The 17,890-nt window shown below is 35.0% G+C and overlaps 1 protein-coding gene across 1 annotated transcript in view; it reads right to left on the minus strand.

Annotated features, from left to right (window-relative positions):
* LOC149409553 (uncharacterized) overlaps positions 1-15,437 on the minus strand; it is a 166,918-nt gene extending 151,481 nt beyond the window's left edge. The window contains exon 1 of the mRNA XM_089649685.1: positions 14,777-15,437. Within this exon, the coding sequence (XP_089505811.1) occupies positions 14,777-14,993 (217 nt within the window). The 5' untranslated portion in view covers positions 14,994-15,437. The remainder of the gene's footprint in view (positions 1-14,776) is intronic.
* Positions 15,438-17,890: the final 2,453 nt, after the last annotated feature.

Consider the following 17,890-nt stretch of genomic DNA (forward strand, 5'->3'; position numbering starts at 1 on the left):
ATAAGCCCAGAAAAAATAATGTATAAGGCCTATGAAAACGGCTTTATAGTTCAAAATCTCCGACTTACGAACCCATTTTCGGTCATGTTTTTATTGTATAATGTGGCAAATTAAGTTATTTATAAAATAATCGAAAAAAATTTCAATATTTGTGCCGGAACATCCACAAAATAAAATAAAGGCACTTTTTGGCCATGTTTTTTTCTTGCATAAATCAAAACAGGCGGATGGTGTTAAGCGGAAATTTAAACCTTATCGCCATCTATGTAAGGGTTGTTAATGATAGTGGCTCAATTTAAAATATTACACGACGTAGAGCATCGCCTTAACAACAAAAACTACATAAAATATAATATGGTTTATAATTACGTATGTATTTAAGTAAGTACTTACAAATCTTATGATTTCAGGAAATTTTCCTTCTGATTTATGAAATAAAAGAGCATTTGAAAAACAATTTTTTGTACTACTGTTCATAGAACTACTAGTTATGTTTGAAATATTATTTGAATTTAGCTTTTGTTTTAGGAAACGAAAATTACAAACGAAAATTACAAATGAAAATTAACCCATTTACCGAATTGCGATCGATCTGAAACTCGGCAGATGGACTCGTTGTCAATTATAGTGCATCCTGTCAACTTTTGGTGTCAATCACGTACTCACACGCAGAGATATACGCATTTCTCTGAAGTCGCACGATATTGTATACAGCAGTTATATTCGAAATAAATGTCGGTCCTACACGATCGACATCTGGCAAGGTCGGTAGCGCGGTTGACTCCGGTCCCTCGAACACCATTTTGGTGGCAATCGTGCATAACACGCGGACATATGTATAATTTGGTCTCCGGAAAAATCATCAAAATGATGATTCATCACATCTCTAAAAAGTTATATAAAGTCATTGATAGTGATGAAACCAAAGTTTTAATAACAAGGTTAAGTAGGTTAGGTTAGTTTAGGTTTAAATTTTTTTTTTTTCATGATTTTTAATGACTTTATATCACTTTTTAAAGGTGTGTTGAGTAGTCACTTTGTTGAGTTATCATAGAACCGTATAATTTCTATGAAATTGGACAACATCACAGCAGTTAATATATGAAATAAATGTCGGTCCTACCCAACCGGTATTTGGCGGGGTATCATGTATAAAACATTTAAAAATAAATTTATTATAGTAAAAAAAAAACTTTCTTTTTTACAAGTTGATTTTTTATATATATATATATTTCTTGTACGATGTCTAGAGCAAAATTATAATCATAACATAAAAATAAGAAAATACACAGATCTAGGAAATGAGATAAAAAGAATTTGGCATTCTCAAACTATGAAAATATTACCATTTGTTATTTCGGCTACTGGCATTATACCTAGCTCTCTCATTAAAAATTTAGGCGTATTAGATCTATCAAAAAAATTATTTATAAAGATGCAAAAGTCGGTCATTTTGAATACATGTAGGATTACGAAAGATTTTTTAAATATTTATGTTGAAGGATCAGTAGGATTTATAGGCCCTGTTAGGAGTTCTACCGAGCCGAAACCTCTGATATGAAAATATCTGGAGTCGGAGAATTATTTTCCCATTTGATCTCTGGTGAGTTGACGTGTTGTTCTTGTATTGTTTTGTATTTATTTTGCTTATATAATGCACTTGCATAATGTTGATTGACTAGATGATCATTTGTGGAAAAGTGTGTGGAAGGGTTTAGTTTTTCCTATGGGGAAGATTTAACCCGGACTTAAAATCGGAAGTTTAATTAAAAATTGTTTCAACCGTGCTGTATAAAATATATCTGATTTCAACGAGAATTGTGTTTCTCCGCCGTGTATCCAAAAATTTGTCCCGGATTGTCCAAACTGGATTCCTCTAACCGGTAAGCTGGTTACAGGTAGGCCAGCAGGTACCAATGACTGGTGGATGGAATCTGTCCTGCCTCCATGGGTGCCCGGGGCGATACTAACGGTACTGCTAAAGTTGGAGGGGGTATATCTCTTATACTCTCTCAACTCTCGGCATTGTAGCATGTAGTATTATATCGCTGAGATGTGTTGTTATTATTTCTTCTGGTGTTTGTGTTTGTGCTTATATTATAGTACAGGGAAGGATTGGGCATTGACTGCTAAAGATTTGACTATATATACATTTGGTATATCAGTTGCTTTTTATGCTCGCTAAATACGTGAATCCTTGCTCATATTTAAGCGAACTATTTCAGGCGCTTAATCTTAATTAACTCTGGGAGAACGGATTAAATCATTAAAATAATAACTGCTACAGACCGCTTTAGAACAGGAAACTTATATTATGCTAAACTTAGAGCATAATAATAATATTTGGATAATTTTTATAGCGCCGTTTTTGTGCAAAATCACCTCAATGGCGCTGTACAAGTATACATATACTAACACGATATTGCTTTTTTATTGATATTATGGTCATTCTAGGCCCCTGGGGATTATGAGATCCAATTCGTCTCTGCAAACGATGCTGCATTCCTGAGAGATCTGCCATTCATTTATCTATTGATGGGCACATGGCTATATCGGCAGATATCCACTATAAATTAACGTAGTGGGAGGCAGATCAGTACATAAAACATTGAAATGTAACCGCAGCAATCTTCACTCTCCAATATAGATACACTTTCAAATTGTGGCTGAATGTAATGAATAGATATCGAATCATATGAGAATGGGTTAAAAACACGTGATCGAGCTAAGTCAGCGCCAGCGCGCAGCGATGTGACATGTTCAATTGAAGCACAGACGCCATCAGGTTTAGCACGACGATCAAGCCCTATTTCAATACAATATTGACAAAATCCGTCATCTATGGTCAGTTAGCGATATTTGTTCGTTATTAGCGTATAATGTTGTTCATTACGCGAAATGACTGGCTTTTTACCAACGGAGTTGAACTACGCAATGAAGCTCTTAGAGTTGAAAGAATTTGTAAACTCGACTAGTTGAATCCCTTCGGGCCAATGATGCTACATTCGTTCTTGCTTGCAGAAACGAAATTCGTTCACATAGTTGTGAGTAAAGACATCATTAATTAATTAACTCCTTTTTTAGGTCAAACAGAGTAAATGCGGACTGCCAGTGCATATTTAGGTTAGTACAGTGTTTTCCAATAAGAGGTGTTATTTTGATATTCAATCGTAAAATATCAATGTTTCGTTGCTTGTGTGGCACGTAGCGCCGTCTTGTTGAAAGTAAACGTTGTCCAGATCAATACCATCCAATTTCTGCCATAAAAAATCATTAATCATCTCTCGATAGCGCAATCCATTCACCGTAACTGTTGCATTGGACATTTACATTTACAAAGCATTGAATATCAAAATAACACCTCTTATTGGAAAACCCTGTACTTGCAAATTGATTGTACCAAAAATAGAGACTAATTGTGTTCACCGTCAAAATTGTGCATTTAATTAACCTTTCAGTCTAATTTGTTTGCTTTTGTGAACAACTCATATTATGGTCTCACAGAAATCGATCTAAACGGTATTAGAAAAAGAAAACACCACGCTTTATATTCTAATCTAGATATTAACATCCAAAGAATTAAAATGTACACCTTTATGAAAGCAAAGGTACCAACCGTAATTTGAAAAAAAACTTACGTGAATTAATTATTTTTTAATAAAAATTTGCATAACAAAATAAGTGTTTTTATATATGTTTTCGTCAGTAAATTCTAATTTTAAAAAAAAAACGTTAAGTGAGCCATTTAATTTTTTTTTATGTTTGCAAAAAAATTACATTTTAAAAAATCAATTTCTATTTCAAATAACAAAATATGAGAACACAATTCATCACCTTTTAAAAACAGTTTTTAGTTTTCGGATACATTCAGAAATATTCCATTAATATGGCTGAGACCTGAAGAGTTAATAATCCCCTAACATTTTTTTTAACATGCGACATCTATTGACTTTCTTACAAGCCTATATTTTGTTGGCGTGGTTTGTTTTGCCGGCACTAAAGTTCAACGTTTGGCCATGAACATTACGGAACCATTAAAAAAGGTAGATTTTAACACATTTTATAGATTTATGTTGATTCTTTTAATCAATACATAATACACAACAAAATTCAATCCTGCCACTACATAGGTAACGTGTTATTCCTGCATAAATTAAATGTTTGAAACAGCAAACAAATAAAATAATGATTACGTATTGTCGGAATTTTATTTTATTTGTACTAGCTGTAACCTGTCATGCATTTCAGTGGCTCAGTCTGTCTGTGCCACAGACATAGGAATTAATAGACGAGAAGATAATGGCAAGGGGTAAAATCAACTGTTGGTTGAACTGTTGAAGAACGAAGGGGGTTAAGCTGACTGTGATTCGTCAATAAATCAATCTGACAGTATATAGGCATCTCGCATTATAATATCACCATTTAGTTCTTAAAAGTAAAATCTGCTTTTGAATGAATAGACATTTTTACATGGGAGCGCAAATTACTCGCCACGTTATGAACTAATTTGCGAAGTCCAAATTCGGCAAAGTAAATTTCTTCTGTTTACAGAGTCGTAGTTAGTTTCAGAGTATTTAGTTAAGACACTTTTACAAATGTTTCATAATTTACTTACCCCAGTAAACAACGATGAGCACACTTGAGAATCGCTACATTGTGATGTGATAGTATATGTTTCTAAAACTGATCCATATAATACGGTGTGAATAAGCTTAAAATAAAGTAAAATAATGCTTACTTATGGAATGTAATACAACAATTGGGTTTATTCTCTTTTTCACATCTATTTTTACAAGTTTTCATATCACAAGTCAACATTTTGCCGTGTTATTTCGTAAAATGAACCGATGATGCCTCGACCATAGTTCGCACAAGAATGATGACGTCACGTTTTCAAATTTCACTTGAGGCCATACGCGAGCCCAGCCGGCTTCAATGGAACCGGTATGGGGAGTGGGGATAATACGCTTTTAATCACTTAGGGCAGGTCTACTAATATTCATATGTCTATTCTTTGAACATACAAACATTTTTATTTATGTATTTCGAAGGTTCCCAATGTGGTCTATATGGACCCCCAGGGGTCGATATCGCCATACTGGGGGTCTATGTCAGCGAGAAAAAAATTTGGGAGTCCACGAGATTCAAATGGGGGTACATACGAGCGGACCCCCATTTACCTCAAGTCAACATTTATGAGTTCCGTAAATGACACAATATCCTAACACAAATATAATAGACTGAGAAATTACTTATTTGATATTTTTATATTTCGTAAAGTTGTTTATTGAGGTATATAAATAGAGTCTACGTTCCTTTTCTCGTCAGAATTAATATATTCAAGCAAAATATTGCACATTGGAAGCCGCGAATTTTCCTAGTTCCCCAACTTGTTTATGAAAAACGTCCAGGGTAATAATGACGTTCAATATTTAAATGTACTTCACACAGACTTCAAAACTAAGTTTGAGGACATTTTGACTATTTTGACAACGTTAGCGATTCTTGAACGAAATTTTGACACAGAATAATCAGGCAAAGATACGGTCACATCTAGGACTCGAACCCCGGACCCTTGCCTTGCCGGGGCACCACTCTACCAACTGAGCTAATGGAACCCTATCTACTTCGGTCATATTTAACTGTATCATACTTTGATTAAGAACCTACCAACATTATCTTCATTTGCTCTTCGCAACTTTTTACTGGCTGCTATCTTTACGCATGATTCGCAAGATTCAACACGAACTAAATAAAAAATTAAATATTACAATTTGAGTTTTACTCAGGCGAAGCTTAATGCCAAATCACTATTTTGATTAATCTTTATAACGAATTGGCGTACATTATGAATACCAAAAAATATGCTTTAGATAAATTGGAGGTTTTCCTATCGTTTCGCTTGAGTAGAATACAAATAAAAAAATAAATTACTCAATAAAAAATATAAATGCAAACTACTAAAAAAAATATTTTTTCAATAGAAATGTATGAACGCGTAAAGGAAACAACTTTAAAAAAATACAGTAGATACTATAGCTATGATCATCTGTGACAGTTTCACTTGATTAACTTTTTTGCTTTCTTATAAAATTATTTACAAAATAAATAAAAAACCAGTTTTTTGCTTGAAATCGAACGTTTCTAGACTCTGTTTTTCAAGCGATTTTAATGCCTATTACCTACGATATAAGGTATACCAAGAATCTTCATATTTTTCGCTTGTAGCTTCCTCTTAAGTTATTTAAAAAAAAGATATTCCATTAATATTAATCTCGTATGTAATAGCGAAGCATAAGATAATTTTAAATAACTCGGTATTGTCTTAAATCTTATCATTTTTTAAACGATAGCAATAATTTGTTTATCTGGGATTAGGCGATGTGCTTTGTCCCATACTATCCGAGAGTTTCGTTATGTCAATATTTAAGTTCCATGTGATTTGCCTTATCTGCAGAAATTCCCACGACAAGATAAGCTAAAATGAATAATAACACACTTAATCGTATATTCTCGAATATAATGAATAATAATAATATTTGGATGATATGTATAGCGCCGTTTTTTTGTGAAAAATCACCTAAAGGAAGCTGTACAAATACAAATATACAGGATACAGCAAAACATACAGTGCAGTTTGCAAAGGACCGGTACATCCCGTGTTGTGGGTATAGGAACCTGAGAGGGGTATTATTGTGTCGGTAGGGTCGTGCAGTTTTCAGTTGTTACCATAGTGGCAATCACGTACACATACGCATTTTTTTAAAAATCGAATGATAATTTCATTACAGCAGATAATTTACGAAATAAATTGGCTCAGTTTTTAACACAGTTGTCTCCAGTCCCCGGGGAGGAAGATGCAATCCTCAGTCAAATTCAAAATTCCTTGGATAAATAATATAATTGCTTATTTGAAGTTATATGCATAAAAAGGTGACCGGATAAATCGTCACAATGATAATTCATCACATCTTTAAAAAGTTATATAAAGTCATGGAAAGTGATGAAAAAAAACTTTATTAACTGGGTTAAGTAAGTTAGGTTAGGTTAAATTTTTTTTCATCGTTTCTAATGACTTTATATCACTTTTTAGTGTGTTGAATTGTCACTGTGTTGAGTTATCATGGAACCATATAAAACATATGGTATATTTTCGCAGAAATTGCAGATGTGTTCAACTGCACGTAATAGTTAAAGAAGGCTATAATAACATACCTCCGTAATAATTAAGCGGCCGCTACACTACTCGCTTCGGCGCTTCGACGAAGTCCTCGACGAAGTTAGCCGAAGTCCGAAGTGCGTGCCCACACACTCGTGCAACTTCGCGAGTAGCTCAGTCTCTCGGAGTCCGTGCACTAGGCAACATGGACGTTCAAGTGGCAAATAAAGGATGAAAGTAGATTAAATGCTGTTGAAATGAGATCCCTGAGGCGTATAATAATAATAATAATAATAATAATTGGATAATTTGTAAAGCGCCGTTTTTGTGAAAAATCACCTCAAGGGCGTATGTGTGGTAAAACCATGTTTGATCGTGTGAGGAATGTGGAGATCCGCAAAGAGTGCAAGGCTGATGTAAGCGTAATGAGTAAGATTAAGTAAGGGACGCTTAGATGGTTTGGGCATGTAGAGCGAATGAGCGAAGATAGGAGTGTGACGGCCGGCATAGTCCAGTGGTAACGCATTGGACTGCCATTCCGAAGGTCGCGGGTTCGAACCCGGCGTGCGCAAATAAATTTTATTTGATTAATTTGTGTTATTTCACAATTAATTAATTAAAATAATATATAGTATATTTGCGGCACGTTCCAGAGTGGAAGATACTACCAGTATCGCCCTGGTGTAAGACCACCATTCAGAATTGAAACGTTGCTCCAAATGGCTTTAGCCGTGTTTAGTGACTAGATCTGAATAGCCAGGTACTTCCCCACCTTCCTCTTTCCCTTCCCCACTTACCTTCAGCCTCACAACATCCCCCAATTGGGGATGCCATAGTCTCACTGGCTCCAGACGGGAGCAGTTGGGACTCTTGTGAGGTATTCACTATAAAAAAAATATAAAAAAAGAGGATATATGATGCAAATGTGAATGGTAGCAGAAGTCGGGGACGCCCGAGGAAGACATGGCACGATCAAGTGAATCAGATACTCGAGTCGGGCCATGTCAAGAGTCAGAATAATAGAAGAGTATGTATGAGACGATGTATGAATGTGAATGAGGCAAGGAGTGTGTGCCAAGACCGAGTTGTTTGGCGGTCCGTCCTCTCTGCCTACCCCTGCGGGGAAACGGCGTGATGGTTAGTTAGTTATCTTTATAGTCCCTTTCAATTGGGTCCCAAATAACCGCCTCGGATTGGAGTGTTTCTAGAAACAAAAAAATTAGGTCCTGTGACCACAGTGTAGAAGCCATATTTTATTACGTATAGTCACTATGACTCTGCGCACGCACAACCACCAAACACGACGTCTCGAAGCGAACTGAAGTGAACCGAGTAGTGTGGGCAGACACTTCGTGTTCGAACTTCGAGTCCTTTGACTCGGGCGCATTTACCGACAACAATCGGAAGTCGGGCCAAGCGAAGCGAAGATGCCCGAAGCGAAGCGAAGTTCGTGCCCACACTATCGTATTAGGTCAACTTCGATCAACTTCGCGAGTAGTGTAGCTGGGCTTTTACAATTATGATTAGCATTTGCATGGGTTCTATATCATTTTATATTGCAAGCAATTGAAGTTGTAAGAAAAAATCATAAAAACATAATCTTTTGTACGCGATGTCTGTTAATTGTTCACAGAGCGACTAGTCACGGCACTTTCAAACAAAACAGAGTGATTACATGGTTCTATGCAAAAATAGTTGTAAATTTTACGACACAACTGTAGAAATTGTTTGGGAAGACTTAGTGAGAAACTTGAATGGGTCACATAAAATAATAATGGTTGATTTGCCTTTGATGTATTTATAATTACAGCTTGTTCGGAATTTTTAGTTGTTTCAGTGTGTCGACCTCCATTACTTCAACGGGGTACCATTATAGCATATTTAAAAATTAACCACACTGAATCTATAACGGTTATTGAAAAAATAATAACAGTACGTTTTTTCAGAGGGAAATTCTTGGGATATGTATAACGTGACAATGTTTTAATTCTTTCTACTAGCATCGATGTTGCATCCGATACTACTTACGAATTACAGCTTCAGAAGGGCATAACATTGGACTGTAAACAATTTAAACGAGACGAAATGAATTGATAGTATGTGTAGGAATGAACAAGGTATGGAAGGAAGGAACACGGGATGACCAATCATTTACCGCTGTATCTATGCCAAGATATATACAGGGTTTTCCAATAAGAGGTGTTATTTTGATATTCAATCGTAAAAGATCAATGGTTTCGTTGCTTGTGTGGCACGTAGCGCCGTCTTGTTGAAAGTAAACGTTGTCCAGAACAATACCATCCAATTCCGGCCATAAAAAAATCATTAATCATCTCTCGATAGCGCGATCCATTCACCGTAACTGTTGCTCCAACCTCATTTTCGAAAAAGTAAGGTCCAATGACTCCGCCGGACCATAAACCGCACCAAACAGTCACACGTTGAGGATAGAGAGGCTTTTCAACAATAACTCTTAGGTTTTCCGAGCCCAAGATGCGACAATTTTGCTTGTTGACGAAGCCACCGAGGTGGAAATGGGCCTCATCACTCAAGATGATTTGCATTTGATTCACTCAAGTGAATTTTAATAATTTCAATGCGTTGTTGAAGCGTGTATCGTTCCATTTTTTATTAATGGCGTAGTTTCTACTTGTCAAATGTCAAAAAATTACATCTTCAATAGTAACATCTACCGAAATAGCGGGCTATTCAAAATAACACCTCTTATTGGAAAAGCCTGTATATACAACGATATTATGCACTTCTAAGATAATCAACTTCCTTCTTTTTAAATTTCGACGAGATTATTTAAACGAAAAATATCAACAACTTACTTCCAAGGTAGTCCTAATCCATCCTCTGTTTAAAAAACAAATGCACTCGATGTTCACTATTTTTTGCCATTGTTCCAAATTTGAATATTTTCTAGTAAGGTGATGATTGTAGGAACTAAGCATATTCTCATTTCAAAACGAGGGGAAATTTTGCTAGTGTAGTTATATGATATGGTTTAAAAGATATCTTTCTAAAGGCTTAAACGCATTTTTTTAATGGTTGATAATTATGGTGGCTGGAGAGTTAAGGAGATAAAAAATGAATTGAGAAATAGAAATGCAATAAAAATTGGAAAAAAATAAATTTGAAAAATTCAACACATTTCAAAGTTAATTTTCAAGTTCGGTGAAAGTTCTGTTCCAATTCTTTTATTATTTCAGGGTTGTGAAGCATCTCGCCCATACGGATATAATAACAGAACTTAATAGGACTTTCGCAGAACTTGAAAATTGACGTTGAAATTTGATGACAAATTCTGCGAAACAACCCGTCCTAACTTGTTAAAGCGATGCCATACGTAGTAATGCAAAATCGTGTGTTTTTGGTTTGACAATTTGGTCGCCTGGAAATGTTTCAGATGCTTTAATTAAATACTGCGAGTAGAATACATCTTGGCCTTTGAAATAATCGAGTATTTTGTAGATAAGTCTTTTTATAAGCCCAGAAAAAAATAATGTAAAGGCCTATGAAAACTGCTTTAAAGTTCAAAATCTCCTACTTACGAAACCATTTTCGGTTATGATTTTATTGTATTATGTGGCAAATTAAGTTATTTATAAAATGATCGAATTTTTTTTTAATATTTATTCCTGAACATCCACAAAATAACATAAAAGGCACTTTTTGGCCATGTTTTTTTTTTGCATAAATCAAAACAGGCTGATGGTGTTAAGCGGGAATTTAAACCTTATCGCCATCTACGTAAGAGTTGTTATTGATAGCGGCTCAATTTAAAATATTACACGACGTAGTGCATCGCCCTGAACTAATTTCAGATTATTCGTATATTAACGTATTTATACATATACTTTTAACAGAATAATAATTTTTTTAAATAAGTTTTGCTGTCTAATTTCTAGAAGAAAGTAATTATATTTATATTCATATTAAAATAGCGTTTTGATCAAATTATACTGTACTGTAAGATTAGAACAGATTCCAGAGGCATCACATTGTCTGATGTTTATTGCAAATATAGGATTTTTATCGTTTTATATATATGTATATCATTTTATAGCAACAGTCACCTTTTTACATAACTATTCATCAAACCTATTCCCAGACGTTCTCGAGGAACACAAAACACAATATTTGAATTACAATTACTTTAAATTGTCGTTAAAAATGACAACTGATATGAGCTCCGGTTACACTAGCGCCAACGGCTGATTCGAGCAATCCAGACGAATTTTGACATATTAAAAAAAATCACAGAACACTTTTTGGAAGAACGTCACTTTCTTAAGATATCTGTGCTGAACCAAGTGACTCCCGATGCTGGCTCCGGCTGTATAACCTCAGCGTCCCACTTTGAATTCCATCAAATTTCCTCCACCGTACGAAGAAGAAGAATGAACAAATATGCGAGTAGGTACATAACGAATTAACTTCCTTAAATCAAGTTCACACACAGGTTGTTGGGAAAATGCAGGTAGAATCACCGATAAAACCATGGGAAACAGTTGGCAGGAAGTCGTTAGGCCTTCATTAAGCTGCATTTAAAGCACTTAGAATTAAGCTATTCGAAAACAAATTAATATTTTAGTTATTTCCCCGTTGCATAATACCTAATATTTAAAACCACAATAAATAGATATAAGCAAGCAATTTGATACTGATCTCTAAATATACGTGTATAGTGTATAGGTGTTTGTGTGTATATGTATACGTATTGAACACGGTTAATTGGGGAATAAGATGCTGCGTTTGTTTTGTAAGGTATGTTGTGTGCATAGCAGATCGTGGTGCCGGCCCTGACAGTAATTGTAAAGGAATTGGAAAGTAGAGAAAAGTAGATGGTTTGTAATCAAGTCGCAAAAAAATATATTTTCGAGCGCTTGCATTGCTGTCTAGACATTTTGAGATACGTCAAAATAGTCTCCATCTTCTATCCATGTGAGGATATTGTGTCAGCGCAATTAGCAGCAGACACATACCTGGACGGATGACGAACCTCGTGCTGGCACTGTTGGTGGACTCTCTCGCTGCAGCAGCTGGTCCAGTTTCTTCACCACCTAGGATTCTTGCTGCAGAGTCTCCATCTTCTATCTTCATGTCACCTGTTCCTGTTCTTCATTTTACTCAACTTAACTTCACTTATCTGTCAACTATCTGTCAAAATATGCTAAATTTTATACGCTGTTACTACAAGGGCCCTATTCATTCTCGATTAGGACTTCGGTAGTGCGTCTCAGAGAGTAAATCTTAAGGTGCATATCGTGGTATGCTTATAATGAATCAATATCCTATTTCTTATTCTAAGAAATGTTAAACTTGGTATTTAAAGGTATTTCCAGTTTGCATTGGTAGGACAAGTATCATATTTAAGTGGCTCAGGCTGGTTTCTTTGCAAGAATTCTAAGAATTTGATTTTACTGTGCCTGGTGCACGGAGAAAAACGATCCTGTTAAAAAACATGACAGTAGGTATGCTAAATTCCTGACAAAATATTAGTCATTCAGAATATAGCGAGAACATGTGTTCTTTTTCTAATACATATCATGACGGAGTGTTACAATATAAGTATGTCAGTATCAATATCAGTATTACATATGCTTTTGACTGTTACTTTGTTAGGAACTCTTTCAAGTCCCATTTTTAACAGGAAAACGAATAATTTCACATAAGAAAGTATCAGTTAAAATAAAAGGGTTGATCAAAGCAAAACGAACTCTAAGCAGAATTCTTGCCTGAACAGACTACGCAATAATTACAATAGCGGATTATCTAAGGTTGATATTTTCAGTTGCGAACTTACCAAATACAAGAGGTCCATAAAAGAATATTTCTCTGATGGTTTGTGAATAATGTTTATGTCTATATTGTTTATATCTCTATTATGATTTGATTTATATCTTCAACCTCTCTCCATGGCTATAAATGTACTGTTTTGTAAATTTTTCGTTTTATATAATTTTGTTTTGTATAAATTTTTTAATTCATATTCCTTTCTCACAAATTTAAATAACTTTTTCCATATAATGCCGTCTCAGTTAAAGTTACAAGGAGGAAATCCATAATTGGTTTTATTTTACTATATAATACTTATGTACAAACTGTTTAAATGTAAACTGTCGATTTCCCGAAAATGAATAAATAAATAAAAGTGTTATGAGGATAGCGGAACACGTGTTCATACACATACTTATATTGTCGCATTCCGTTATGATATCTATTAGGAAAAGAACACTTGTTCTCGATATATTCTGAGTGACTAATATTTTATCAGGATCATTTTTCTCCCACTCACACTATTGTGTAAGGCGAGAGAGGTTAAAAGATCTCTCTCAAACTGTCTGCATTCAATCCCATCAATCCATCCTATACAACCCAGGTATTTAAGAATACAATCAATATTGTGGTGTTGAGTACCTCATTCTTGGGAATGCTATAGTCCTACTGGTTCCGGGCGGTGGAAGCAGTTGGAAATTTTCAGTAGTATTCACATAAAAAAATCAGCAACCATATCCAATGTCAGGGTGTTTAGCACAGTCAAATCGATAATCTTACAATATCGACGATTTTATACAGATTTTCTGAGAACTTAAAACGTTTGATTTAAAATGTTTATTACTTTGTTCCACTTATTTATTTGGTGCCGGACCGGTTTCGCTCATACAGACAGACCACTCAGAAGATGTTCGCAGCGCAGGGAACCGGTCCAATATCTACCAAGTTAATAAGTAGAACAGATTTATCAGTATGTCTTATTAGAGTAAATATCTAAAATATTCAGAAAAAACTTCGCTGGCTAATGCAACGTTATTCAAATGCGTAAATCGTCTGATTTAAATATAATCTTCTATTATTCTGACAGTTGATTGCTCATTTTTGCGCCCAATCCCACTTTTTTGAACTCTTGCATGCATTGATTTATACAAATGAAATTAACTAGTAATAGTTATCTGAAGCAATACACAGGTAACGAACAGCAGTCCACGATGGAGTCTGGTACCTATCCTGATGTATGGCAGTGAGGCACGGAATTGGCAGAGGAAGGATGATAGTAGACTGAATGCTGTACAAATGAGATTCCTGAGGCGTATGTGTGGTAAAATCGTGTATTATCGTAATTTTTAAAAATATTTTATCTCCATGGTATTTTTATGCAAAACTTATCATTTCATAATTTTTATAATTTCCTCAGTCTACTTATAACCATTTGTTTCACAGAATTTGAACAGTTCATCAAATTTCAAAGTTAGTTGTAAAGTTCCATTCAAGTTATTTTATTATTTCAGTAATGTGAAGCAATAGACAAATAATGATATAACTAAAGAACTTTCTCAGAATTTGAAGATTAACTTTAAAATTTAATTGTTCAAATTTTGTGAAACAGCCCGTCATTGGTGTTAGTTTTAAAAATAGTTTAGTATTTTTATACTAAACTTATCCTGTCTTCACAATTTTTATAATTTTCTCATCAATATGTTTACATATCAAAATTTCGATGTTGTTTTTTGAAAATACTTATCTCCGTGATAATTTAATTCCATTTGGAATGTTCATATAATAATTGATTGAATATCCACGGTTGTGTACATAAATAAATAAACTTCTTACCTTTTTTATTCTTCCAGTAATATCTATAGAAGATATACACCAATCCCAGGATCACAATAATTGCAAGGAGTGTCCCAAGAACTGCTCCAGCTATACTACCTCCCCCATAACACGCCTCCCCTTGGGCAGCAACAAAATCCAACATCAAAACACAACACACAACCACCCACAGGTTCACCCGCCCTAACTTAGCCATATTTAGCAAATAGATCAACATAAAAAACAACAATTTATACAACTTGGCATCGAAACTACACTTTAAAACAGCAAAAACACACTTTAAAACAACATTCCACAAAACACTCAAGTCCAAAATAGGTCGTAGATTAAGTTATTTTAAAAAATAAGAGATGGCACTGGTTTTTACAACTTTTAAATGCAATAATATTTACATTGCAGCAAGTATATACTGAATTCACTATTATTTAAACAAATTAATACACTTTTGCAACGCGAAGTTATAAAATCACAAATTAAACTTCAAGGTTGTCACCTTTTAAACTAAGACTAAGATCATTTTGTCTTGTTTTGTTGAGTTTTTGTTCTTGATATTGGCGTATTGATGACGCATTTGTACACTTATTGTGAATTTTACAAGTTTTTTTGATTTGTTTTCGCGTTTTTTTTAAATTTGTCGTAGCGGCCGTGTTTATCGCTCGATGGCCGCCTCCGGTGTGAGGTGAGGAGTCGTGAAGATATTTAAGGGGAGGGGTCAGGTAATGGAAACGAGAAGTGGGGGACGGAGGTATGTAAGCACACACCTGTTTGAATGCTCAAATCTGGTATTAAGGTGTATCGCACGAGATGGCCAACTGTCGGTTTACGAGTTGTAATATGTAATGTAATAATCTGAAAGTATGTTGCCTGTTGTATGCTGATGATGCCGTACAGTTTGGAAGATCTACAGTATCTCGTGTCTAGGATGGACGATGTATGCATAAATGAACCACTCACTAGATCAATATCTTCGGGTTTTTAGTACTGAGCCCATGGGTCCTAATGTTTGCCATAGATAAAAGTCTGTAACTGAAAAATATACGTCACTACTACATATACTCACCATCGACTAGGATAGAAACTATAAAAAAGGCGTAACCATAGACAATATAATTCTCATTCGGAGCCAACCCATTGGCTAGCCTAAAATCGGCCAATGACAGCGGCCTATAAACATGCATGAAGTTCGTATTGGTTTGTGGAAAAAATACGTCACAAGTCACCCATAGAGATTACCGTGTCTTTTTTTCTGACCCACTTTTTTCTCGGAGTTATACCCCCCTGGATGTATGTATGAAGAATAAGTTAATAATGAATGTAAGTTAGTCTAAAGTCATGGTGTTTGAAAGAGATAGTATGAAAACAGTGTGCAATATAGTTGAGATGAGGAATACTGAGTTTGTATATTAGGAAGTATGTTTACGAGAGATGGGAAGGCTGACAGAGATATTGAAAGAAGTGTAAATGTAGGTAACTCCATTAATAGAGGACTGAACGCAGTTGGCGTTAGCATAAAACTGTCCAAATAAGCGAAGCTAGCAGTCCACAATGAAGTTCTAGAGGTAAGTGGAGGAAAGATGAAAGTAGACTGAATGCTGAAGAAACCTGAGGCGTATGTGTGTTAAAACCATGCACGATTGTTTGAGAAATGCGTAATGAGTAAGATTAAAAATGGTTTGAGCGAATGAACGAAGCAAGGGGTGTATGGAGAATATATGACGCAAATGTGAATGGCGGAAGAAGTCGGGGACGCCCGAGGAAGACATACACGTGGCACAAAGGCACGATCAAGTGAATCAAATACTTGAGTCGGGCCATATCAAGAGACAGAATTATACAGAGTTTTCCAATAAGAGGTGTTATTTTGAATAGCCCGCTATTTCGGTAGATGTTGCTTTTGAAGCTGTCATTTTTTGACATTTGACAAGTAGAAACTACGCCATTAATAAAAATGGAACAATACACGCTTCAACAACGCATTTAAATTATTAAAATTCACTTGAGTGAATCAAATGCAAATCATCTTGAGTGATGAGGCCCATTTCCACCTCGGTGACTTCGTCAACAAGCAAAATTGTCGCATCTGGGGCTCGGAAAACCCAAGAGTTATTGTTGAAAAGCCTCTCTATCCTCAACGTGTGACTGTTTGGTGCGGTTTATGGTCCGGCGAAGTCATTGGACCTTACTTTTTCGAAAATGAGGCTGGAGCAATAGTTACGGTGTATGGATTGCGCTATCGAGAGATGATTAATGATTTTTTATGGCCGGAATTGGATGGTATTGATCTGGACAACGTTTACTTTCAACAAAACAGCGCTACGTGCCACACAAGCAACGAAACCATTGATCTTTCACGATTGAATATCAAAATAACACCTCTTATTGGAAAACCGTGTAGTATGCTATGTATGACTATATAATATTTTATTTTCATTTGCACCGCACATTACGTTGCGGTTCCAACTGGCTACAAGTGGCGGTTCGTGACCTATCCCAATAAGAATTTCGATAAATTTCCACGGATATATGAAAAAAAAACCCTACGTTCATCTTTTCTATGTTATAGGTATATATTTTTTTTCCTAGATCTTAAGGAATCTAATCACATTAGTGCACCAAAGATTAGCAACAATATACATTTGGCGATTCACTAAAGCGTCTGTGATTAAGGAAAAATACAAAGGCGTAAGCAACGAAAATTAAATCACAATTCACACAAGAAAAACTGAAATTGTGAATTCAGTAATTAATTTATTTTTATAACGATATAAAACACGATAATCACAGAAAAAACTGTTATTTTTTATGAACTATCTCTTAGAACAGAGTCCCATAGTCAAATGTGTATCTTTCGGACTCGCTACTGGGCAGTATAATGCGGACGGATGGATTTAATGTAATTTAATTTATGGAATGGCGCGCTATTTCAAGAGTGATAAAATTATAAATATATGGCTAGTCAGAGTTATAGAAAAGTTATAAAATAGGTAATAAAAATATCATTTGGTTTCAAAATCTACAGTTTTATTACGAGAATGATGAAATTTTGCACACTTGACCTTGAAAACATTAAGAAAGTGACTACAAAGGTGTCTAGAAGCAATTTTAAACCCCCCT

This window comes from Hesperophylax consimilis, chromosome 30, assembly GCF_061612785.1.
Source record: "Hesperophylax consimilis isolate HC1 chromosome 30, BYU_Hcon_1.0, whole genome shotgun sequence".
NCBI lineage: Eukaryota > Metazoa > Arthropoda > Insecta > Trichoptera > Limnephilidae > Hesperophylax > Hesperophylax consimilis.